Below are 26,538 nucleotides of genomic sequence, written 5' to 3' on the forward strand. Positions count from 1 at the left end.
ACCACCCGCCAAATCAACCAGGATGCGAAAGGCTTCTTAGCCTTCCGGACAACCCAAAAAACCACAATAAAAACATTTCAAGAGAAAGATTAAAAGGGTATGGAATTAGGGAATTGTAGGGGTTGAGCCCTCACCCACTACTGCACTCGCTGCTACGAATGGTCCCAGTGTGTAGCAGTTCTTGTAAAGAGACTGGACATCTTTCAAGTAAAATGACGCGAACACTGACTTGCTTCTCCAATAGGTTGCGTCCATTATACTTTGCAGAGATATATTTTGCTTAAAGGCCACGGAAGTTGTTACAGCTCTAACTTCGTGCGTCTTCACCTTAAGCAAAGTTCGGTCTTCCTCACTCAGATGTGAATGAGCTTCTCGTATTAACAATCTGATAAAGTCTGACCAAGCATTCTTTGACAAAGGCAAGGATGGTTTCTTAACTGAACACCATAAAGCTTCAGATTGGCCTTGTAAGGGTTTAGTACGCTTTAAATAGAACTTAAGAGCTCTAACAGGGCATAAGACTCTTTCTAGTTCATTGCCTACGATCTCCGATAAGCTGGGGATATCGAAAGATTTAGGCCAAGGCCGAGAAGGCAGCTCATTTTTGGCTAGAAAACTAAGTTGTAGCGAACAAGTGGCTTTTTCTGACGAAAATCCTATGTTCTTGCTGAAGGCATGAATCTCACTGACTCTTTTAGCCGAGGCTAAGCATACCAGGAAAAGTGTCTTAAGAGTGAGATCTTTCAGGGAGGCTGATTGTAACGGCTCCAACCTGTCTGACATGAAGAATCTTAGTACTACGTCTAAATTCCATCCAGGGGTAGCCAAACGACGCTCCTTGGTGGTCTCAAAAGACTTAAGGAGGTCTTGCAGATCTTTATGTTTGGAAAGATCTATGCCTCTATGCCGGAAGACCGATGCCAATATGCTTCTGTAGCCCTTGATAGTGGGAGCTGAAAGGGATCGTCCTTTTCTCAGGTATAAGAGAAAAACAGCTATTTGAGCTACAGAGGTACTGGTCGAGGATACAGAAACCGACTTGCACCAGTCTCGGAAGACTTCCCACTTCGATTGGTAGACTCTAATGGAAGAAGCTCTCTTTGCTCTAGCAATCGCACTGGCTGCTTCCTTCGAAAAGCCTCTAGCTCTCGAGAGTCTTTCGATAGTCTGAAGGCAGTCAGACGAAGAGCGTGGAGGCTTTGGAGTACCTTCTTTACGTGTGGCTGACGTAGAAGGTCTACCCTAAGAGGAAGACTACTGGGAACGTCTACTAACCATCGAAGTATCTCGGTGAACCATTCTCTCGCGGGCCAGAGGGAAGCAACTAACGTCAACCTTGTCCCTTCGTGAGAGGCGAACTTCTGCAGTACCTTGTTGACAATCTTGAACGGTGGGAATGCGTAGAGATCCAGATGTGACCAATCTAGGAGGAAAGCATCTATATGTATTGCTGCTGGGTCCGGGACTGGAGAGCAATAGATTGGAAGCCTCTTGGTCAGCGAGGTTGCAAAGAGATCTATGGATGGTTTTACCCCAAGTGGCCCAAAGTCTCTTGCACACATCCTTGTGGAGGGTCCATTCGGTTGGAATTACTTGCCCTTTCCGACTGAGACAATCTGCTATGACGTTCAAGTCGCCTTGGATGAACCTCGTTACTAGGGAGATGTCTTGACCTTTTGACCAGATGAGCAGGTCCCTTGCGATCTTGTACAACGTCAGTGAGTGGGTACCTCCTTGTTTGGAGATGTACGCCAAGGCCGTGGTGATGTCCGAGTTAACTTCCACCACTTTGCCTCGAAGGAGAGACTTGAAGCTTTTCAAGGCCAGATGTACTGCCAACAGCTCCTTGCAGTTGATATGCATGCTCCTCTGACTCGAGTTCCACAGTCCTGAGCATTCCCGACCGTCTAGTGTCGCGCCCCAGCCCACGTCCGATGCGTCCGAGAAGAGAACGTGGTTGGGAGTCTGAACAGCCAGGGGAAGACCCTCTCTTAGGTTGATATTGTCCTTCCACCAAGTCAGACAAGACTTTATCTTTTTGGAAACCGGGATCGAGACCGCTTCTAGCGTCTTGTCCTTTTTCCAGTGAAAAGCTAGATGGTATTGAAGAGGACGGAGGTGTAGTCTTCCTAGTGATACAAATTGTTCCACGGATGACAGCGTCCCTACCAGACTCATCCACAGCCTGACTGAGCAGCGTTCCTTCTTCAGCATCTTCTGGATGGATAGCAGGGCTTGATCTATTCTGGGGGCTGATCGTCTTGTTGTTCAGCAACGTCCTCATCAGAGGGTTCCTCATCCGAAAACTGATGAGGAAACGGCAACGGGGTGGGCAACGTCTGGCTCGCTGAGTCCGGTCGCACTGGTGGATGCGTGACGGAGCCGGACGCAACATCATGGAACTGCTGCACAGTCTGTGAACTGTCAACAACCATGGGTGCGCGAGGAAGCACAGCGTCAACCCGAGACTGTCTAGACCGTCTGGGTTGTGCAGTCAACACCCTACCGGGTTGCCGAGGTTGACGCACTGCGTCAAAACAAGTCACCTCTGCTGGTTGTTGAACGTCCTGAACGTCAACAACCACCTCCGAGCGTCGCTAAACGTCAATGTGCGGCTGGCAACCCACACTGGGTCGCATCGGTGGAGGAACCACCTCAACTGGCAGACGCGAGTAGGTTACCTCAGCGTCAACAGGGCGCACAACCGACCGGTTGGAAGGTTGTTGGCCAGAAGGTTCGGTAGCAACCTTCTCCGCATTAAAGTCCTCTATCAAGGACGCAAGCTTGGACTGCATGTCTTGCAGCAAAGCCCATTTAGGGTCTACGGGAGCAGGTGTGGCAACAGACGGGGTTAGCGACTGAGGCGGTACCGCTTACCATCCCTGAAAGCCTTGTTATGCATGACATAATTGTACAGCAAAACTTCAAAGGCTCGAAAACAGCTGTGAAGTTGACCTGTAAACAACTTGGAGCGTCTCCTGGCCAGGCGCCAGGGAGAGTCTACGAGAATTGAGAAGTCTATCTGGGCAGAGGCATGAACTCCCAAGCCGAGAACTTCTCTCGTGTCATATCAGACTCTCGCTCTATAAACCAGTTTAAAAGAAGGGAAAGCAAAGGCTGTATCCCCCAAACTCCTCCTGGTGAAAAACCAGTCGCCTAGCCAACGTAAAGCTCTCTAGGAGAGCGAGAGAGCACTAGCTTAAAAACAACGGCTTCGAAGTAGCTAGGCCTAGTGTAAGCTCTGACGTTTAGGCGAACGAGGAGCAGCAGTTACAAAAAGATCCGGACAAAGATCCTTAAAAAAATCATCATGATTTAATTAAAGTCCATAGGAGGCTAAGCAGCTTTAGGCTCCTCTCCATCTGACAGAGTCCTCAAGGGAATATCAGTAGGAGGGGGAACAGCAACTTCCTCATCTACAGGAACCTTGTCCGATAAAAGCTGAGTCTCAAGCAAGGGAGAGACCTACCGTGGTGGCAATGCTTTACAAGCAGAGTCCACACTCACTGGTGCATTAGTAGCGGACCAGAACGCAACGTCATGTAACTGCTTGACAGTCTGTGAACTGTCAACAACTGAACTGTCAACCACAACAGGTGCGTGAGGACGCACAGCGTCCACTCGAGACTGCTTTGACTGCCTAGACTGAGCAGTCAAAACAACTCTAGAATGCGGAGGTTGACGTACAGCGTCAAAACAAGTCAACTCCGATTGTTAGTGAACGTCTTGAACGTCAACAGGAGCATCAGCAAGTGGCCTAACGTCCAAATGCGGCTGAAAAACCACACGAGACCGCATCGAGTGTGGTTCTAAACAACCTGACTGACGTGACTAAGCTACGCCAACGTCAACAGCAAGCACAAAGGAACGTTAGGTTGGCTGAAAGCCAGGATATCGATGAGATAAACGGCTAGACTCAACGGACTAATCGGCAGAATAGTCTTCCATAAGGGAGGCAAGCATATACTGCATGTCTTGCCATACAACCCATTAAGGATCAACGGAAATGGTTGTGGTAAGAGACGAGGGTAACGTCTGTGACCGCAACACTTTGCCAACAAAAAAAGACTCTCGGAGTCTGTGTTACGCTTTTGTTAGGCGGCGAGCAGTTATCCGATGACTGCATAGGGTCAGAGCTGTCCTAATGGTTGTAACCAGGACGCTGGACCTGTCCTGAAAGGACTGACTTTCGCTTAAGGGCTTCGAAACCTTGTGACAGGTTTCTTATGCGAAAAGCCTTCGGATAACGAGGAGAAACAACGTCTCTCTCGTCTTATGGTAGGGGAGATCTTGGTAAGATACACCCGATACCATAGAGGGAAAACGTCTGTTCATTGATCAAGGCCTCTCGAACCCATAAGTCGTTTGACATTACTTCTCCCCTGGGCTTGGGAGCATGCAAGAGGTCCCGGACTAGGTGAACGACAGGCACGAACAGACGAACCCTCGGACGCAACACTGTAACACTTTGCGCATATCACTTTATCACTTCGATTTTCTGTTTTGCACTTATTTCACTGAAATCGAAACTTTTACTGATTTCTACCTGAAACACGCAATTCTACCCTTCATTAAAAGGTAGTAATTGCGAAATCAGTCGTATAATGCAAGCTCATTAATACCAGCAAAAAACAGAAAACATATTTTAAGATAAAAAAATCAGTGGCTGGGAAAGAGACTAAACACTAGTTCATAAAACTACGTTTTCAATCTCTCACCGCACATAGCCTGGGGACGAGAATAAAAAACTAAAAACGTTTTATCCTTCCTCCCCGTACAGCAACTAGGGACAAAAGTAACACGAGAACAACGTTACCCGCTTGAACGGAACGTTTTCTCTCCTCTCTCTCCCTCCGTCTCTATCTCTCTCTCTCTTTCTCTCTTGATTTCGCACCTAAGAGAAGAGCCCAATTATATTTCGTCAAAAAAAACATGTTATTTGACTAAAGGAAAAAACTGAAAGGTTTTTCAAATAAAAAGTTCCTTTAAAATAGAATTTAAAACATTTAAGCTAAGAAAGAATGAACAAAACGTCAGAATCGATTTACTCTTACTGCAAAGTGAAACCGTGATACACTCTCTCTCTATCGTAACGATAGAGCGCATGTTAAACGTCCTGAACGTCAACAACTGCGTAGCATAAATAAACTAAACGTTAGTTCATCTTTGAAAACAGTACGAAGACTATCAAAGAAATTCTTTCATAAAATATTACATTTAAAAAGTTTTAAATCCTTAGCTCATTAAAAGCTAAATACGATATAAAGGGCTCAACGTTGATTAACTTAGGTTTCCAAGTTAAGACCGCCTACTCTCAGGAAAGGTCTATATAAACAAAACATTAAAATTATTTTTATATGTTTATAATAAATGGAAAGTTAATCGAAGAGGCCTAATAAAAGCGGAGAGATATAAAATATATAGAGGAAAATCTATAACGTGATAAGATAATTACTAAAAACCTAAACACACTTCCGTCTAAGGGAAGGGTCGGCCATTTAAAAGTGAAAGAAAGTCCATACTCTCTTTGTCACCATAATTAAATCTATCCAAAACGAGTTCAAGATTTAAGATGAAGATAAAACACCTGCATAGCGAAAGCTCAAAACTAGAATAAAGTACTTCACCAATTAGTTGTGAAAAAACTCCAGTTTAGCAACAGCGAGTAAGTACGTCTTGTCGATAGCTCGACAGAGAGAAAATTGAGTCTTTGTTTACATTGAGTACTGGGTATCTGGACGACAGATGGCGCTGTTGGGCACACCCGCAACCTGTGTAGCGATCGCTGGCGAGTTTTTACCGTAGAGTTGTCTGTCGGGCAACAGAGTTGCAGCTATATAATCACCGGCTAAGTTAAATATTGAAAAATTAAAATAATCCAGTTGGACCTTGCATTCGTGGTTTAATATTCACAAATTTGATAATTCAAGGGAAAGGCCTGGCCTTTATGTAAAACCAAATACAGAAAAGATCTTGATAAAAAAAAAATCAATTACAGTACTACCCAAAGGCTTAAAAAACACAAGTTTAATAATAACAATTATTATTTCTATATTTCTTTGATGTTCAAAGTTTCGCTCTGGAAGCTTGGTTATATCGACGTTTACCCATAAAAATCAAATGTTTTTCATTTTCTTTCTTAACATAAGATTTAGGCATCTAGTTAAGTAATGAGACAATCTAAGGGTCAAGGGTAATGAACCAATGGTTTGACAAAACCATAATGCCTTTGTCTTCAGTCTCTTAGTCGAAACTATTCCATAGCCTCTTGACCCCACAAGCCAGTGGGAAGGAGGGTGGGCATTTATATGAACATCAGATGAGTATTGAGATATTATCAAAAGGGCAGTTGTTCGTATGAGGAGAGTAAGAAAAAGTTTTGGAAAGAAGTGAATAGAGTAAGGAAGAGTGGATTGAGAAGCGAACACACACAGAAAGATGAAAATGGAAGGTTGCTGAAAGGAGAGGAGGCAAGGAAAAGGTGGGCTGAATATTTTGAAAGGTTGTTGAATGTTGAGGATAATAGGGAGGAAGATATAATTGCTGTTACAGGTGTTGAGGTGCCAATTATGGGAGATGAGACTGAGAAAGAGATTACAAGAAAGGAAGTGAAGAGAGCACTATATGAAATGAGAGTAGGAAAAGCACCTGGTATGGATGATGTGAGGGTTGAGATGGTTGGTCTATCTATCTACCCAGGTACTTCCCCCAGTTTTGGAGGTTAGCCAAAATAAAAAAAGGAAGAACAAAGGGGGAACTTTTCTTCTCTTAGCTCCTCCCAGCCTGACAAGAGATTCAGCCAAATTTGGCTTGTACTGCTAGGGTGCCACCTCCCCCCCATTATCCACCACAAATAAGCTTCATATGCTGAATCCCCCAGTGCTGCTACCTCGTTGGTCAGCAAGGCAACCGGAGACAGCAGCAGGGCCTATTGCAACTGCGTCACAATCGGTCGACATTCACTCCTATTTTTAGCTCGCTATTTTGCCTCTCATATCTACCCTACTACCGGTATTACCTAGAGCTTTCTCCACTCCATCCATCCACCCATATCTTGGCCCTCCTCTTGTACTTTTCCCATCAACTCTTGCATTCATCACCTTCTTCAGCAGACAGTCATTTTCCATTCTCTCTACATGGCCAAACTCCCTCAACACATTCATATCCACGCTAAGTGCTAATTAATTTCTAACACCCGTTCTCACCCTTACTAATTCGTTCCTAACCCTATCTAATTGAGATACGCCAGCCATACTCCTCAGACACTTCATCTCAAATACATTCATTCAATTTCTGTCTCTCCCTCACATTCATTTCACACAACTCTGATCCATGAATGGTTGAGAGATTGTTTAATATATGTTTTATGTTGTCAATGGTATCAGTGGATTGGGTGTGTGCGTGTATTGTTCCGCTATACAAAAGTAAGGGAGATGTGCACGAGTGTTGTAATTCAAGGGGTACCAGTTTGTTGAGTGTGGTTTGAATATTATATAGTAGAGTGCTAATTCATAGGATTAAGGATAAAACAGAGGATGCAATCTTAGAAGTACAGGGTAGTTTTAGAAGAAGTAGGGGATGTATGGATCAGATTTTTAGTTAGGCAGATATGTAAAAAATATTCAGCACAAGTTAAGAAGGTGTACGTTGCATTTATGGATCTAGAGAAAGTTTATGATGGAGTTGATAGGGAAGTGATGTGGAATGTGATGAGGCAATACAGCAACCTTGGTGGAAGGTTGCTGTAAGCAGTGAAGAATTTATACATAAGCAGTAAAGTGTGTTAGGCTATGAAATGAGGTACTGTAAATGAGTGGTTTCCAGTGAGAGATGGGTTGATACAGGGATGTGTGATGTTGCCATGATTGTTCAATTTGTTTGCTGATAAAGCTGTGAAAGAGGTGAATGCTCGAGTGCAGGTTGAGGATTGAAACTGATAGAAGAGAATGATCATGAGTGCGAGGTGAATCAGTTGTTTGCGGATGTTACTGCATTGGTTGCAGACTCCGAGGAGAAGCTGGGTCGATTAGCGACAGAGTTTGGGAGGGTGTGTGAGAGAAGGAAGTTGAGTGTTAATGTGGGTAAGAGTAAAGTTATGAGATGCACGAGAAGGCAGGGTGGTGCTGGGTTGAATGTCATGTTGAATGGAGTTACTTGAGAAAGTAGGTCAGTTTAAGTACTTGAGGTCTGTTAATGCTGCAAATGGTGGAGTGGAAGCAGAGGTACGTCAGGGAGTAACTGATTGATTTAAAATTCTCTGACATCCTGACATCGAAGGTCATAGACTCCGATGTCAGGGTGTGAATAAAGGATGTAAAGTATTGGGGGCAGTGAAGGGAGTGGTAAGAAATCAAGGGTTAGGAATGAATATAAAGAGTTCCGTTTGAGAAAGTGATTGTACCAACTGTGATGTAAAGATCGGAGTTTTGGGGAATGAAAGTGACGGAGAGACAGAAATTGAGTGTGATCAAGATGCAGTGTCTGAGGAGTATGGCTGGTGTATCTCTATTAGATAGGGTTAGGAATGAAATAGCAAGGGCTAGAATGAGTGTAAGAAGTGAATTAGCAGTTAGAGTGGATAAGAATGTGTTGAGATGGTTTGGTTATATAGAGAGAATGGAAAATGGCCGTCTGCTGAAGGTGATGAATGCAAGAGATGATGGCAAAGTACAAGAAGAAAGCCAAGGTCTGGGGGGATGGATGTAGTGAAGAAAGCTCTAGGTGATAGGATAGCTGTGAGAGAGGCAAAGGAGCATGCTAGAAATAGGAATGAATGGCAAGCAATTGACAGTTCCGTTAGGCCCTGTTGCTTTCTTCAATTGCCCTCGTGACAGCTGAGGTAGCATATGAAGCTTCATTTGTGGTGAATATCGGGGAGGGTGCGCTGTGGCACCCTAGCAATACAAACCAAACTCTGCTGAATCTCTCATCAGGCTGGGAGGAGCAAAGAGAAGAAAAGTCACCTTTTGTTCTTTTTTTGGCATAGCCTAACCCCCAGAATCAGGTGAAGTGCCTTGGTAGGTAGATAAATAGACAAACCCTGATTCCCTTAACAGCATTATGCTTTCAGCGAAGCTGGATACTACTGTTAAAACTGTAACGAGGTAGAGATAGTTTCTGCTGGGTGAAGGAGAAGTCCTGGCCCACTTTGCTCTTTGTTTGACCAGCACAAAGATATCTAAGGAAAGCCAACTTCCTCAGGGTTATGTTGACATCACCAGGCCCCACTTGCAAGGGAATATACATCTATCCAACAAGCAGAAGAATGTGCATATCAGCAGGTTGCACAGAGAAACCTGTCATTAGTTGGGTTAGTGTGTCCAACCACCAAGGTGGCCGAGTGTCTCATTGGTAGGGTGATGGGAACCCGGGCAATGTAATTTTCTTTGGCACCAACACTTTTTTATGGCTTCACTAGCTTCAGCATTGGCACTTTTTGCAGAGCGGAGGCTTCTTTGGCTTTGGACGCACTGCAGGGATCCCCGCTAGTTTCACTGGGTCACCACTGGAATTACAGCCACTAGGGACAGGTGGGAAAATAGCCTGAGCTACAAGCTCCCTCGAAAATGATACAGAGTGCCTACCAGAAAGACAGAAAGACCTAAGGAAGGCTTCGACATAAGTGGACTGTATAAGAAGAGCCTCCAGCACATGCTAGGTTGTGGAGATCACATCACGCTCCACCAAACATGAAAGAACTCCCCTGGTAAACTCAATGAGGAATGCAAATTGCTATGCAGTCTCTTTGGAATTGACAAGAAAGATGGCAGAAAGACTTGAGTCTTCCTTTCCCTTAAAGAATATTCTAGCCCTTCAAAAGAAGGGCTCAATCTACCCTTAGCACATGGGGATAATAGCGAACCTTCATGGCCCTATAAAAAGAGCAGAATGAGTATGGATGCATCGCCGGTTTAATCATAAACTGATGCAGCGTCCACCCTTTGACCCGCATGTGAATTCCTGCATTGTTTCATCATCAACATGACACATTAAAACTAAAAAGAATGAAAAAAAAATTAAACATCCTTGGATAGGACGTAACAGTACGTCTTTGCTTGTTGCAGCAAAGTCTTTGACAGGAAAGTGGGCAGAGCGCTCACCCATACTTACCACCAATCATGACTTAATTTCAACTGCTGTTGAAGCTTCATTAAAAATACAGTATTCCCTTTTTCAAAAGGACGAAAAGTTTGTATACGAATGGGAACAAAATAATCTCTAACAAAAATAATCATGACATGTTCTGACATAATCATACTTACTCGTCAAATACAACAACATCTTTTCTTTTAGTGTAAGCCCTTGCTAACCGCAAAGCAAGATCGTTTGCCTCAGATCTGGAAGAGAAAAAATAAATCTATTCAGGCAAAAATTTAACATTCCCTTTATTGCAGATCATTTGATCAGTAAAACTTACAACAGATGGTGTTGATCAATAATGGAATAAGTGACTACCATGAAAACTTGGCAACAATTGGTGAGCAAACATCAAAAAGATAATGCTGTATGTGGTAAGGAAAACCTTTATGACAAATGCTATAGGCAATGTGGAATATGTTGATGTGCGGTATACAGTAGAAGACAAGTTATCGATAACAATTAAAAATTTCTATAAAGGAAGCCAAAAGTGTTAGAATATAGAGACAGGAGAATGATTGGTCTGGTTTAAATACAGGTCTAAAATAAAGGTGCCATTTGTTTCTGAAGCTGAACAGATATAAAGTCACATAAAAATGCAAATTTTAGGATACAAAAATAAGCCATGATATTGGTGAAGAAGGGTTGATGTTTGCAGAAAGTGTAATACAGAACTGATTGGAGAGGATTATAGAATTTTATGTCAATGGTCAGGCATCGATACATCCTGATTGCAAATGGTGAAAAGAAACTGTTAAAGATTTGATAGTTTGCAAAAGGATAAGTCAAGATCAAATTTGACTAGGAATAACGTGAGATTACAGGAAATGAAACCCATGAAGCAATAAATGCTAACATTGAAAGTAGAAGATTGAAAGCAACCGATTTATTCAGGCATTTTGGATTAAATAAAATGGATCATAGTAGGATGAAATGATGAGATGAGTCACACAAAAATTGAAGTAAAAAACTTAGCAAGGTGTGTGGAAAGGACTGGGAAGAGACTTGAATTAGTGTGGATGATGGGATTGTTCAGTCAATGGTGTTTTTTTTTTTTTTTTTTTTTTTTTTTTGAAAGGGATATTGAATATTGAAGGGAATGAAAGAAAAAATGGATCCTGTTTGGATGAAGCCATTCATCCAAACAGGATCCATAGTGTCAGGAGAATTAAGTTTCAGAGAAAAGTGGAAACAAATAAGTGGTAAAATGGTTGACATAGATGAAAGGATGAATCATAGAGTATCAAGATGGTTCAGTCATGTGGAAAGAATAAAGTCGTGTTAGTCAAAGGGATACAGTGAGAAAGAATAAGGAGGCAAGAGAAGAATAAGGCATGGATAAAAGGCTGGACTGATGTGATATAGAGAGGTGGTAATGTATTGGAAAGGAATCTCAAAATTCAGGAGGGGCAAGCATGGGGTGAATGGCACACCGTATTCAAGAGGAGTTCGATGCACAGCTAGCAAATAATATTTGTACAGTATAAGCACTAAGTACCTACATTGAAATTTTCTACACATGTGGTTTATCCATAAATCAGCTAATAAAAGTATCAATGTGGGAGTGATTTCCTTAGTGTCTTTTCTTAGAAACTACCTCTGGCTAAAGGAAAAGGATCAATGTAGGAAAGGTGCCCCACACTCACAGAAATATACTTTACACACTGGAAGTCAGTGAATAGACAACAATTGCAAGTTTAAAATTGTGAGAAAATAGCATGAATTGTTAGTGAACTGTAAAATGTTTAATATTTGCAAATACAGTAGTAATTTGACTTACGAGTAACTTTGAATACAAGCAATTCAGTAAGTCAGTTTTCATGCTGTCCACAAGAAGTTGTGTTTTGGGGACATGAATATCACTGCTAAACACTGGGTAATGGTTCTTACAACAGTACTGCACTGTACACAGTTTTCATAGAGCTCTTTAACAGTGTTTACTTACCAAACATCACTATCTAGATACTTTCTTGCATTTTTGTACAATTTCATGCACCTAATTAATATAGTTATTGTGTTTATGTAAACACACTTCTGTACATTCTTTCTTATGGGGGAAATAATTTGGTTTTTCAACATAATGTTTGAATGGCATTCCAGAACAATGTTATTTTCATTAGTAAAATAAATTTTTGAATATACTTACCCGATAATCATGTAGCTGTCAACTCCGTTGCCCGACAGAATTCTACGGACGGGATACGCCAGCGATCGCTATACAAGAGGGGGGTGTACTCACCAGCGCCATCTGTGGTCAGGTACTCCAGTACTTCTTGACAACACCACCTCAATTTTTTCCTCGGTCCACTGGTTCTCTATGGGGAGGAAGGGTGGGTCAATTAAATCATGATTATCGGGTAAGTATATTCAAAAATTTATTTTACTAATGAAAATAACATTTTTCAATATTAATCTTACCCGATAATCATGTAGCTGATTCACACCCAGGGGGGTGGGTGAAAACCAGTGTACATGTTAATCAAGAAGCTAAGTATCCCGTATTTCATATTATCAGTTATTCAAAATAACAATGAAATTATAAGTACCTGGTAAGGAAGTCGACTTGAACCATTACTCTGCCTTTAATAAGTTCGTCTTCCTTACTGAGCGCAGCGTTCCTCTTAGGAGGCTGAACAACTCTAAGGTGCTGAAGTATAAAGGGTTGCAACCCATACTAAAGGACCTCTACACAACCTCTAACCTAGGCGCTTCTCAAGAAAGAATTGACCACCCGCCAAATCAACTAGGATGCGGAAGGCTTCTTAGCCTACCGTAACAACCCAAAAACAACAATAAAAGCATTCAAGAGAAAGGTTAAAAAAGGTTATGGGATTAAGGGAATGTAGTGGCTGAGCCCTCACCTACTACTGCACTCGCTGCTACGAATGGTCCCAGGGTGTAGCAGTTCTCGTAAAGAGACTGGACATCTTTGAGATAGAATGATGCAAACACTGACTTGCTCCTCCAATAGGTTGCATCCATAATACTCTGCAGAGAACGGTTCTGTTTGAAGGCCAACGAAGTAGCCACAGCTCTCACTTCGTGTGTCCTTACCTTCAGCAAAGCAAGGTCTTCATCCTTCATGTGAGAATGAGCTTCTCTAATCAGAAGCCTTATGTAATACGAAACTGCGTTCTTGGACATAGGCATCGAAGGTTTCTTAATGGCACACCATAAGGCCTCTGATTGTCCTCGTATAGGTTTTGACCTTTTAAGATAGTACTTTAGAGCTCTGACAGGGCAAAGAACTCTCTCTAGCTCGTTACCCACCATGTTGGAAAGGCTAGGAATTTCGAACGACCTAGGCCAAGGACGTGAAGGAAGTTCATTTTTTGCCAAAAACCCGAGCTGTAAGGAACATTAGCTGTTTCGGATGTGAATCCTATGTTCCTGCTGAAGGCGTGAACCTCACTAACTCTTTTGGCTGTTGCAAGGCAGACGAGGAAAAGAGTTTTGAGAGTAAGGTCTTTGAAAGAGGCTGACTGGAGAGGTTCAAATCTAGGAGACATAAGGAACCTTAAGACTACGTCTAGATTCCAGCCTGGAGTGGACAAGCGACGTTCTTTAGAGGTCTCGAAAGACTTAAGGATGTCCTGTAGATCTTTGTTGGAGGAAAGATCCAAGCCTCTGTGGCGGAAAACTGTTGCCAACATACTTCTGTACCCTTTTATCGTAGGAGCCGAAAGAGATCTAACATTCCTAAGATGCAACAGGAAGTCAGCAACTTGGGTTACAGAGGTACTGGTAGAGGAAACTGCATTGGCTCTGCACCAGCTTCGGAAGACTTCCCACTTGGATTGATAGACTCTGCGAGTGGATATCCTCCTTGCTCTGGCAATCGCTCTGGCTGCCTCCTTCGAAAAGCCTCTAGCTCTAGAGAGTCTTTCGATAGTCTGAAGGCAGTCAGACGAAGAGCGTGGAGGCTTGGGTGTACCTTCTTTACGTGAGGTTGACGTAGAAGGTCCACTCTTAGAGGGAGAGTCCTGGGAACGTCGACCAGCCATTGCAGTACCTCTGTGAACCATTCTCTTGCAGGCCAAAGGGGAGCAACCAACGTCAGCCGTGTCCCTTCGTGAGAGACGAACTTCTGAATAACTCTGTTGATGATCTTGAACGGCGGGAATGCATATAGATCGAGGTGGGACCAATCCAGCAGAAAAGCATCCACGTGAACTGCTGCCGGGTCTGGGATTGGGGAACAGTACAATGGGAGCCTCTTGGTCATCGAGGTAGCGAACAGATCTATCGTTGGCTGACCCCACAAGGCCCAAAGCCTGTTGCACACGTTCTTGTGAAGGGTCCATTCTGTGGGGATGACTTGACCCTTCCTGCTGAGGCGATCTGCCGAGACATTCATATTGCCTTGAATGAATCTCGTTACCAGCGTGAGGTTTCGACTTCTTGACCAAATGAGGAGGTCCCTTGCTATCTCGTACAGCTTCCTCGAATGAGTCCCTCCCTGCTTGGAGATGTACGCCAAGGCTGTGGTGTTGTCGGAGTTCACCTCCACCACCTTGCTTAGCAGGAGGGACTTGAAGTTCATTAAGGCCAGATGTACTGCCAACAACTCCTTGCAATTGATGTGAAGCGTTTCCTGTTCCTTGTTCCATGTTCCCGAGCATTCCTGTCCGTCCAAGGTCGCGCCCCAGCCCGAGTCTGATGCGTCCGAATAGAGATGAAGATTGGGGGTCTGAACAGCTAACGAGAGACCCTCCTTGAGAAGGATGTTGCTCTTCCACCACATGAGAGTGGTCTTCATCTCTTTGGTAACAGGAATAGAGACCGCTTCGAGCGTCATATTCTTGTCCCAGTGAGCTGCTAGATGGTATTGAAGGGGGCGGAGGTGGAGTCTCCCTAACTCGGTGAACAGGGCTAACGATGATAGGGTCCCTGTTAGACTCATCCACTGTCTCACCGAGCATCTGTTCCTCTTCAGCATGCTCAGGATGCACTCTAGGGCTTGGTTGATTCTTGGGGCCGACGGAAAAGCCCGAAAAGCTTGACTCCGAATCTCCATTCCCAGGTAAACGATGGTTTGGGAAGGAATAAGCTGGGACTTCTCTAAGTTGACCAAAAGACCCAGTTCCTTGGTCAAGTCCAAAGTCCATCTGAGACTCTCCAGACAGCGACGACTTGTGGGGGCTCTTAAAAGCCAGTCGTCTAAATAAAGGGAGGCTCTGATGTCCGCCAAGTGGAGGAATTTGGCAATATTCCTCATCAGTCGCGTAAACACCATAGGTGCCGTGCTTAGGCCAAAACACAGGGCTTGGAATTGATACACAACCTTTCCAAAAACGAATCTCAGAAAAGGTTGGGAGTCTGGATGAATGGGGACGTGAAAGTAGGCGTCTTTCAGATCCAACGAGACCATCCAGTCCTCCTGCCTGACCGCTGCTAGGACCGACTTCGTCGTCTCCATAGTGAACGTCTGCTTGGTGACATAAGCATTGAGCGCACTGACGTCCAGCACCGGTCTCCAACCTCCTGTCTTCTTGGCCACCAGGAAGAGACGGTTGTAAAAGCCCGGGGATTGATGATCCCGGACTATCACCACTGCCTCCTTCTGTAACAGGAGCGACACCTCTTGATGTAACGCTAGCCTCTTGTCCTTTTCCTTGTAGTTGGGAGAGAGGTTGATGGGAGAAGTGGTCAGAGGGGGATTGCGGCAGAATGGGATCCTGTAACCCTCCCTTAGCCACTTGACAGACTGGGCGTCTGCACCTCTTCTTTCCCAAGCTTGCCAGAAGGTCTTGAGTCTGGCTCCTACGGCTGTCTGGAGAGGAGGAGAGTCAATGTTTGCTTTTCGAAGACTTGGTACCTTTCTTGGACCTGCCCCTGTGACCGTCTGGGCGGGTACTTCCTCGGCTGGGGGCTCTGCCACGAAAGGGCGGAATAAATCTGGTAGCAGGAGTATCAGCCACTGGGGTGCGGTAAGTTCTTGGTACTGAAGGTGCAACCTTAGCCTTCCGTGCTGAAGAGGCCACGAGGTCATGCGTATCCTTCTGAATAAGAGCCGCAGACATTTCCTTGATAAGATCCTCAGGAAACAGGAACTTAGAAAGAGGAGCAAAAAGTAACTGTGACCTTTGGCAAGAGGTGATACCAGTGGAAAGGAAGGAGCAAAGTTGTTCCCTTTTCTTGAGGACTCCCGATACAAACATAGAGGCAAGTTCGCCGGAACCATCGCGAATTGCTTTGTCCATACAGGACATAATCAGCATGGCCGAGTCTTTGTCAGAAGGGGCAGTCTTCTTGCTCAAGGCCCCCAGGCACCAGTCGAGGAAATTAAAAATTTCAAAGGCGCGAAAGACTCCCTTTAAGAAGTGGTCCAGGTCAGAAAAGGTCCAGCAGACCTTAGAGCGTCTCATAGCCGACCTTCGTGGAGAGTCAACCAAACTTGAGAAGTCAGCCTGGGCAGAGGCAGGGACCCCCAAGCCTGGTTCCTCTCCCGTGGCATACCAGACGCCCGCCTTAGAAGCCAGCTTAGGAGGCGGAAACATAAAAGACGTCTTTCCCAGTTGCTGCTTGGACTGCAACCAATCCCCTAACATTCTCAAAGCTCTCTTTGATGATCTAGCAAAGACAAGCTTAGTGTAGGCAGACTTAACAGGTTGCATGCCTAGAGAGAACTCGGATGGAGGAGAACGAGGGGTAGCAGAAACAAAGTGTTCAGGGTATAACTCTCTGAAAAGAGTAAGGACCTTGCGAAAGTCAATGGAGGGTGGCAATGACTTGGGTTCCTCCACATCAGATGAAGGATCATCCAGGTGAGCCGCTTCATCCTCAGAAACCTCATCACCTGAGTGTTGAGAAGCGAGAGGTAACGATAAAGCAGTATGCTGAATGGCTGAATCCTGAAGAACGGGTGCATGCGCACTAGCGGATTCATCCTCAAGACTCTGCTGAAGAGGATGAGGGCTGGTAATGACAAAGTCCTGAGGCTGGGATGAAGGAGGTTCTGCGGGGGTCTGAGGAGCAAGCGTGGCGAGAGGCGAATGCTGTAAAGCATGAGGCTCATGCTGCATAGTCTGCGGTTCAAGTTGAATAGGAAGCGGCTTAAGCTGAGAAGAATGTGGTTGCTGCATGCGTTGAGGTGGCTGTCTCATAGCATGAGGTTCCTGCCTCAAGAGTTGCGCTTGCCTCAAGGGTTGAGGTGGCTGCGCAGAGAGAGGCTCTTGTCCCACGAGTTGAGGTTCTAGCCTCAAGAGTTGAGGTGCTTGCCTCGAGAGTTGAGGTTCTCGCCTCGAGGAAAGTGGAGGTGGCTGCTGCAAGAGTTGAGGTTGCTGCCTCAAGGATGGTGGAGGTTGTCGCACCGCAAGAGGTTGCTGCCTCGAGGATGGTTGCAACACAAGAGGCTCCTGCCTCAAGGGTAGAGGAGGTTGCTGCAAAGCATAAGGCTCCTGCCCCAAGTGTTGAGGAGGTTGCCGCGTGGCAAGAGGCTCCTGCCTCAAGGAAAGTGGAGGTTGCTGCACAGCGCTGGTATCTGGCAACTCCCAATGCGGCAGCTCACGCATGGAGGTAGCTTGAGGAACCTCAACATCATACGTCTGGCAGGCTGGACTGCGCAGAGGTGGGGGAGCGCTCGCAGGAGGAGGTGTGATAACCTTCTCTGCCTGAAACTCCTGCATCAACACCGCAAGCTGCGACTGCATAGTCTGTAGCATAGCCAACTTGGGATCAACAGAAGTTGAGGTCTGTTGAGGCATAGCTTTAACAGAAGTTGAGGTCTGTTGAGGCATCGCTTTACCTCTCTTAGGAGGCGTGCAGCCATCCGATGACTGCGGCGAGTCCGAACTAGCCCAGTGGCTACACCCGGGCTGTTGGACTCGCGCGGTCTGGACCTTACGCTTAAGAGGCCTTGAGACCTGGGTCCAGCGTTTCCTCCCGGAAACATCTTCTGCAGACGAGGAAATAAAGGGCTCAATCGTCTGAGAGTGGAAGTGACGATCTCTATAAGATACGCCCGCAACCACTGAGGATACTACTGTGCGCCGATCAAGGCCTGCCGAACCCTTTTGCCCTTCGACATTGCTTCTCCCCTGGGCTTGGGAGCTTGCAAGAGGTCCCGGACTGGGAGGACGACTGGCACGCACAGAAGTATCCTCATGCGCAACACTGACACTGACACTAGGCACAGCACTGGCACTACCACTTCCCACTGCACTTTTCACTTTAAGTTCCTTGACATCTGCCAAGAGAAACTTGTGGTCACTCACTACCGACTCCACCTTATCACCTAAAGCCTGAATGGCACGTAAAACATCCGACATATCAGGCTGAGCACTAATAATAGGTTCGGGGGTAGCCACTACAGGGGGAGGAAAAGGTTGAGGATCATGGGGGAAGGAATAAAGTAAAGAGCGAGCCGAACTCCTCCTAACTCTCTCTCTCTCTAACTTAGTCGTATACTTGAGGAATTGAATAAAATCAAATTCCGAAAGTCCGGCACATTCCTCACATCGATCTTCCAACTGACAGGATTTTCCCCTACAGTCGGAACAAACGGTGTGAGGATCAACCGAGGCCTTCGGAAGACGCCTAATACAAGTCCTACATCGTCTATGGGTAGGAGCTTGAGAATGGTCGGACATCTTGAATCAGAGAACAGTCAAGGGGGGATTCCAAATTAAAGCAAAGATCGTTATACCATTAATCAAAATCAATCCAAAAGCTATCTAAGCTAAGGGAAAAGCTTCCTGTATAGCGAAAGCTGAAATCTCAGAGCAATACTTCACCAAAACCGTGAACAAAGACTCCAAAATCATAAGCGTATCCATGTAGGTCTTGCCGGAAGCACGACAGAGGAAAAATTGAGGTGGTGTTGTCAAGAAGTACTGGAGTACCTGACCACAGATGGCGCTGGTGAGTACACCCCCCTCTTGTATAGCGATCACTGGCGTATCCCGTCCGTAGAATTCTGTCGGGCAACGGAGTTGACAGCTACATGATTATCGGGTAAGATTAATATTGAAAAAACTAAATTTGATTTCTGGGGTTCAACTTTTATATCATGGGAGTTATAACACGTAAAAATTCAATTTGTATTAAATGCTAAAAACAAATTGCAAACATAAAATTACCAAGACACCCAGAATTTTCGCTACACTATGAAACTACTACTATAACTTATAATGTTTAATAATCCAGTTACCTTCCGATACATTTTCTATCATAAAGTTAACCTTAAAATAATATAAAGGATAATGGCGTAATACTATCTTTATCAATACTAAAGAATCGGTATTATTCTAACACATTCAAAAGAACTACAATTAAATAAGTCATATAAGTGTTACTGTATGGACAAGAGTCGTCGTATGACAATGAAACAATATCCAACGGATTTTTTAGATTTGAGAACAAAGCCCTCAGAAGAATACTGGGAGTTGAATGCAAGGACATAATTAGAAATGAAACTATAAGAGAGATTACTCAAGTGCCATATTTGGATGAGATCATGGTGAGGGGTAGATGGAGATGGTTTTGGCATGCCATTCGCAGTCCCCAAGAGATATTAGTTCACCAAACGTTTAGCTGGACTACGCAAGGCACTAGAAGAGTTGGAAGACCCAGGCCTACATGACTGAGGACTATGAAGCGTGAAGTAGATGATGAATGGAGAAGTATCGATTTAAAAGCTCAAGATAGAGACAACTAGTGAAATTTAACCAAGGCCCTTTGCGTGAATAGGCGTAGGAGGAGATGATAATGATGATGAAATATAAAATACAGACAATACTATAAGTCATTACTAACCCTGAATTCACCAGATAGCAAACACTAAGAGAATCTGGGAAATTACTTATAAGTTGTTTGGTGTATTTTGTTAAAGGCTCACTGATAAAGCCTTGTGAAGACACGAGAGTGGCCATTTGATTCTTCCCAGCAGTGACAACATGTGGGTGACAATGACCAACTGAAAGAGAATTAAATGTAATCAGACAAGAAAATTAATAAAGTTTTATAATAAAGTTTTACATAATGCAATACCTTTATACTTAAGCCTTCATGCTTCACTTGAATAGGATGTATTTAGCAATTAGTTGAATGAACAAATTAGGTTATACAATAGCACATTAAAGGAAACCCTTGTAGAAAAAATACAAAAATCTAAAATTGAGATTATTTCTAACCATCACTGTACTGACCCAAGAGATTCCTTGACCCCTGAAATGCTAAACACATACTATAAATCTTTTTTAACATAATATTTCACATATTATAAGCGAGGAGATCTTTTTAGACCTTGAAACCTGGGTCTCTGGCCTCTTCCATCATAATGAAAGTCCGCGATGGTATACGTTACCAAAAGAAGCCCGTCTCATCTATATTGAAAATATGTTCAAGTGAAAAATGCCTTTCATTGATGATGGTCTGGAAAGTTTTGTTTACACACTCATTACCTACCATTTTATCAGCAGAGGCAGCTTCCCCATGCAGGGACACACTTTTAAGGTCAAACCTCTTTTGAATTTTACCCAACTAGCCCCTGCTTGAATTAATATCAATCTGTTTAGTGAGAGATGCCATAGATGGTCCTGGATCTGGATCCAGTGCAATATTCTTCTTCTTACAATCACTTATCCAAAGGGCTATAGCAGACTCCATCCTTACGATGGCCGTATTAATGGATGTGACCCTCGTTTTCTCTGTACATATTGTTAATACAGTAGTGACATTTGCCGCCCTCCTTTAATTCTTTTCGTCCTTCTTGATATAGCAAATGGTAGATTCGTTGATGCTGTAATGGCAGCCTACGCATGTAGGGGATTTTCGTCTTCTCTGCTACATCTTCTTATGATGCTTGGGTTTACTGCTAGAAGCTTTAGAAGGTGCTGAATACGTGGCTGACATTGTAGAGGTTGAAAGCAATTCACATTTTTGCTTCTACATATGCGTAGAAGCAAACTGGATAACATAGGATACTGAGTGCTAACAGTTTGCTTGAGAAATCCTGCGGTCGGAAAGCCAATCAGCGGAGAAGATACTAATCAACAAGCTCTGATTGATCCTGTCTCCTCAACTGGCTAATAGTGTGCCTTGTGTAAAATCATTAGGACAAGCTAGGCTACTCTCCCATCACTTCCCAAGTTTTGTTTTCTTCTTCCCAACAAACTAAATAAATATTAAATATGATATTTTGATTATAAAATAAATTTTTGAATATACTTACCCGGTGAATATATATAGCTGCAACTCTGTTGCTCGACAGACAAAAAACTGTAAAAAACTCGCCAGCGATCGCTATACAGGTTGCGGGTGTGCCCATCAGCGCCAACTGTCGGCCAGATACCATACTCAATGTAAACAAAGACTCAATTTCTTCTCATCCCACTGCGTCTCTATTGGGGAGGAAGGGAGGGTCGTTTAATTTATATATTCACCGGGTAAGTATATTCAAAAATTTATTTTATAATTAAAATATCATTTTTAAATATTTAACTTAGCCGGTGAATATATATAGCTGATTCACACCCAGGGTGGTGGGTAGAGACCAGTTAAATATGTTTACATCTTATGAGCTAAGAGTTTTTATTTCATTTTAGAAGTTATCAATATAACAAAAACAAAATAAATAGGTACCTGGTAAGGAAGTCGACTTAGACGATTACTCTGCCTTATAAGTACGTCTTCCTTACGGAGCCTCGCGATCCTCTTAGGATGCTGACAGACCCCTAGGAGCTGAAGTATCAAGGGCTGCAACCCATACAACAGGACCTCATCAAACCCCTAATCTGGGCGCTCTCAAGAAATGACTTTGACCACCCGCCAAATCAACCAAGATGCGAAAGGCTTCTTAGCCTTCCGGACAACCCATAAAAACAACATTAAAAACATTTCAAGAGACAGATTAAAAGGATATGGAATTAGGGAATTGTAGTGGTTGAGCCCTTACCCACTACTGCACTCGCTGCTACGAATGGTCCCAGTGTGTAGCAGTTCTCGTAAAGAGACTGGACATCTTTCAAGTAAAATGACGCGAACACTGACTTGCTTCTCCAATAGGTTGCGTCCATTATACTTTGCAGAGATCTATTTTGCTTAAAGGCCACGGAAGTTGCTACAGCTCTAACTTCGTGCGTCTTCACCTTAAGCAAAGCTCGGTCTTCCTCACTCAGATGTGAATGAGCTTCTCGTATTAACAATCTGATAAAGTATGACAAAGCATTCTTTGACATAGGCAAGGATGGTTTCTTAACTGAACACCATAAAGCTTCAGATTGGCCTCGTAAAGGTTTAGTACGCTTTAAATAGAACTTAAGAGCTCTAACAGGGCATAAGACTCTTTCTAGTTCATTGCCTACGATCTCCGATAAGCTGGGAATATCGAAAGATTTAGGCCAAGGCCGAGAAGGCAGCTCATTTTTGGCTAGAAAACCAAGTTGCAGCGAACAAGTAGCTTTTTCCGACGAAAATCCGATGTTCTTGCTGAAGGCATGAATCTCACTGACTCTTTTAGCCGAGGCTAAGCATACCAGGAAAAGAGTCTTAAGAGTGAGATCTTTCAGGGAGGCTGATTGTAACGGCTCAAACCTGTCTGACATGAGGAATCTTAGTACCACGTCTAAATTCCATCCAGGGGTAGCCAAACGACGCTCCTTGGTGGTCTCAAAAGACTTAAGGAGGTCTTGCAGATCTTTATTGTTGGAAAGATCTAAGCCTCTATGCCGGAAGACCGATGCCAACATGCTTCTGTAGCCCTTGATAGTGGGACCTGAAAGGGAACGTCCTTTTCTCAGGTATAAGAGAAAATCAGCTACTGTATTTGAGCTACAGAGGTACTGGTCGAGGATACAGAAACTGACTTGCACCAGTCTCGGAAGACTTCCCACTTCGATTGGTAGACTCTAATGGTAGACGCTCTCCTTGCTCTAGCAATCGCACTGGCTGCCTCCTTCGAAAAGCCTCTAGCTCTCAAGAGTCTTTCGATAGTCTGAAGGCAGTCAGACGAAGAGCGTGGAGGCTTTGGTGTACCTTCTTTACGTGTGGCTGACGTAGAAGGTCTACTCTTAGAGGAAGACTTCTGGGAACGTCTACTAACCATCGAAGTACCTCGGTGAACCATTCTCTCGCGGGCCAGAGGGGAGCAACTAACGTCAACCTTGTCCCTTCGTGAGAGGCGAACTTCTGCAGTACCTTGTTGACAATCTTGAACGGTGGGAATGCGTAGAGATCCAGATGTGACCAATCTAGGAGGAAGGCATCTATATGTATTGCTGCTGGGTCCGGGACTGGGGAGCAATAGATTGGAAGCCTCTTGGTCAGCGAGGTTGCAAAGAGATCTATGGTTGGTTGACCCCAAGTGGCCCAAAGTCTCTTGCACACATCCTTGTGGAGGGTCCATTTGGTTGGAATTACTTGCCCTTTCCGACTGAGACAATCTGCTATGACGTTCAAGTCGCCTTGGATGAACCTCGTTACTAGGGAGATGTCTTGACCTTTTGACCAGATGAGCAGGTCCCTTGCGATCTCGTACAACGTCAGTGAGTGGGTACCTCCTTGTTTGGAGATGTACGCCAAGGCCGTGGTGTTGTCCGAGTTTACTTCCACCACTTTGCCTCGAAGGAGATACTCGAAGCTTTTCAAGGCCAGATGAACTGCCAACAGCTCCTTGCAGTTGATATGCATGCTCCTCTGACTCGAGTTCCACAGACCTGAGCATTCCCGACCGTCCAGTGTCGCGCCCCAGCCCAAGTCCGATGCGTCCGAGAAGAGAACGTGGTTGGGAGTCTGAACAGCCAGGGGAAGACCCTCTCTTAGGTTGATATTGTCCTTCCACCAAGTCAGACAAGACTTTATCTTTCCGGAAATCGGGATCGAGACCGCCTCTAGCGTCTTGTCCTTTTTCCAGTGAAAAGCCAGATGGAATTGAAGAGGACGGAGGTGTAGTCTTCCTAGAGATACAAATTGTTCCAGGGATGACAGCGTCCCTACCAGACTCATCCACAGCCTGACTGAGCAGCGTTCCTTCATCAGCATCTTCTGGATGGATAGCAGGGCTTGATCTATTCTGGGGGCCGACGGAAAAGCCCGAAAAGCTAGACTGTGAATCTCCATCCCTAAATACAGAATAGTTTGGGATGGGACCAGCTGCGACTTTTCCAAATTGACTAGGAGTCCCAATTCCTTGGTCAGATCTAGAGTCCACTTTAGATCCTTCAGACAGCGACGACTGGAAGAGGCTCTGAGAAGCCAGTCGTCCAAATAAAGGGAGGCTCGGATGTCCGATAAGTGGAGGAATTTGGCTACATTCCTCATCAGCCTCGTAAACACGAGAGGAGCTGTGCTTAGGCCAAAGCACAGGGCCCGAAACTGGTAAACCACATCTTCGAAGACGAATCTCAGAAAAGGTTGGGAGTCTGAGTGAATGGGGATATGGAAGTAGGCGTCCCTTAGGTCTAGCGAGACCATCCAGTCTTCCTTTCTGACCGATGCTAAGACTGACTTTGTGGTCTCCATGGAGAACTTCGTCTTTGTGACAAAGACATTCAGCGCACTGACGTCTAGCACCGGTCTCCAACCTCCTGTCTTCTTTGAAACTAGGAAGAGACGGTTGTAAAATCCCGGTGATCGAAGGTCCGAGACTTTGACCACCGCTCCCTTCTCTAGCAAAAGAGACACTTCCAGTTTCAGGGCTTGTCTCTTTTCTTCCTCTCTGTACCTGGGAGAGAGATCGATGGGGGACGTCGCTGGAGGGGGTTTGCGTACAAAAGGGATTTTGTACCCCTCTCTGAGTAACTTCACAGATTGTTGATCTGCGCCTCTTTTCTCCCAGGCTTGCCAGAAGTTCTTGAGTCTGGCTCCCACTGCTGTCTGAAGTTGCGGGCAGTCAGACTCTGCCCTTGGGGGACTTGGGTCCTTTCCTCTTCCCTCGTTTCCCTTCGGCACGAGCACCTCCTCTGCTGGAGGCTCTGCCACGAAAGGGCGGAATAAAGCGAGACGCAGGAGTGTCTATCCTCGGTCTAGCAGACAATGTAGGCAAAGGGGGAGCTTTGCGAGCCGAGGACGCTACTAGATCATGGGTGTCCTTCTGAACTAACGAAGCGGCAATTTCCTTTACCAAGACTTCAGGAAACAGGCACTTGGAAAGGGGAGCAAAGAGAAGTTCAGATCTCTGGCATGGCGTAACTCCAGCAGACAGGAAAGAACAGAGAGACTCTCGCTTCTTCAGGACTCCGGACGTGAATGAGGCAGCTAGCTCATTGGACCCATCACGGACGGCCTTGTCCATGCAGGACATAATGAGCAAGGAAATATCCTTATCTGGCGAAGAGATTTTCCTGCTCAGGGCTCCTAAGCACCAGTCTAAAAAGTTAAAGACTTCGAAGGCCCTAAATATCCCTTTAAGAAGGTGGTCCAGGTCCGATGGTGACCAACAAACCTTCGAGCGTCTCATGGCTAGGCGGCGGGGAGAGTCTACAAGACTTGAGAAGTCGCCCTGGGCAGAGGCAGGAACTCCCAAGCCGAGAACTTCTCCCGTGGCATACCAGACGCTCGATCTAGAAGAGAGTTTAGATGGGGGAAAGGCAAATGCTGTCTTCCCTAAACTCTTCTTAGACTCTAACCAGTCTCCTAACAGCCGCAAAGCTCTCTTGGATGAGCGTGAGAGAACGAGTTTCGTAAAGGCAGGTGCGGTAGCAGGCACTCCTAATACAAACTCTGACGGAGGAGAACGAGGAGCCACAGAAACAAAGTGGTCCGGAAACAACTCCTTGAATACAGCCATGACTTTTCTAAAGTCCAATGATGGTTGAGTTGCCTTAGGCTTGTCCAGTTCTGAAGGTTGATCGTCTTGTGGTTCAGCAACGTCCTCATCTGATAGTTCCTCATCCGAAAACTGATGAGGAAACGGCAACGGAGTGGGCAACTTCTGGCTCGCTGAGTCCGGTCGCACTGGTGCATGCGTGACGGAGCCGGACGCAACGTCATGGAACTGCTGCACAGTCTGTGAACTGTCAACAACCATGGGTGCGCGAGGACGCACAGCGTCCACCCGAGACTGTCTAGACCGTCTGGGTTGTGCAGTCAACACCATACCGGGTTGCGGAGGTTGACGCACCGCGTCAAAACAAGTCACCTCTGATGGTTGCTGAACGTCCTGAACGTCACCAACCACCTCCGTGCGTCGCCTAACGTCAACATGCGGCTGGCAACCCACACTGGGTCGCATCGGAGGAGGAACCACCTCAACTGGTAGACGCGAGAAGGTAACCTCAGCGTCAACAGGACGCACAACAGACCGCTTGGAAGGTTGTAGGCCAGAAGGTTCAGCAGCAACCTTCTCCGCATTAAAGTCCTCCATCAAGGACGCAAGCTTGGACTGCATGTCTTGCAGCAAAGCCCATTTAGGGTCTACGGGAGCAGGTGCGGCAACAGATGGGGTTAGCGACTGAGGCGGTA

General features: G+C 45.1%; 1 protein-coding gene across 1 annotated transcript in view; it reads right to left on the reverse strand.

Moving 5' to 3' along the window:
* Positions 1 to 26,538, reverse strand: part of LOC137621442 (ethanolamine-phosphate phospho-lyase-like) — an 80,896-nt gene that overhangs the window by 32,860 nt on the left and 21,498 nt on the right. The window contains exons 4-5 of the mRNA XM_068351746.1: positions 19,894 to 20,053; positions 10,263 to 10,337 (exon numbers count right to left, since the gene is read on the reverse strand). Coding sequence (XP_068207847.1) covers positions 10,263 to 10,337; positions 19,894 to 20,053 — 235 coding nt within the window. The remainder of the gene's footprint in view (positions 1 to 10,262; positions 10,338 to 19,893; positions 20,054 to 26,538) is intronic.

Source organism: Palaemon carinicauda, chromosome 28, assembly GCF_036898095.1.
Source record: "Palaemon carinicauda isolate YSFRI2023 chromosome 28, ASM3689809v2, whole genome shotgun sequence".
NCBI classification, from domain to species: Eukaryota; Metazoa; Arthropoda; class Malacostraca; order Decapoda; family Palaemonidae; genus Palaemon; species Palaemon carinicauda.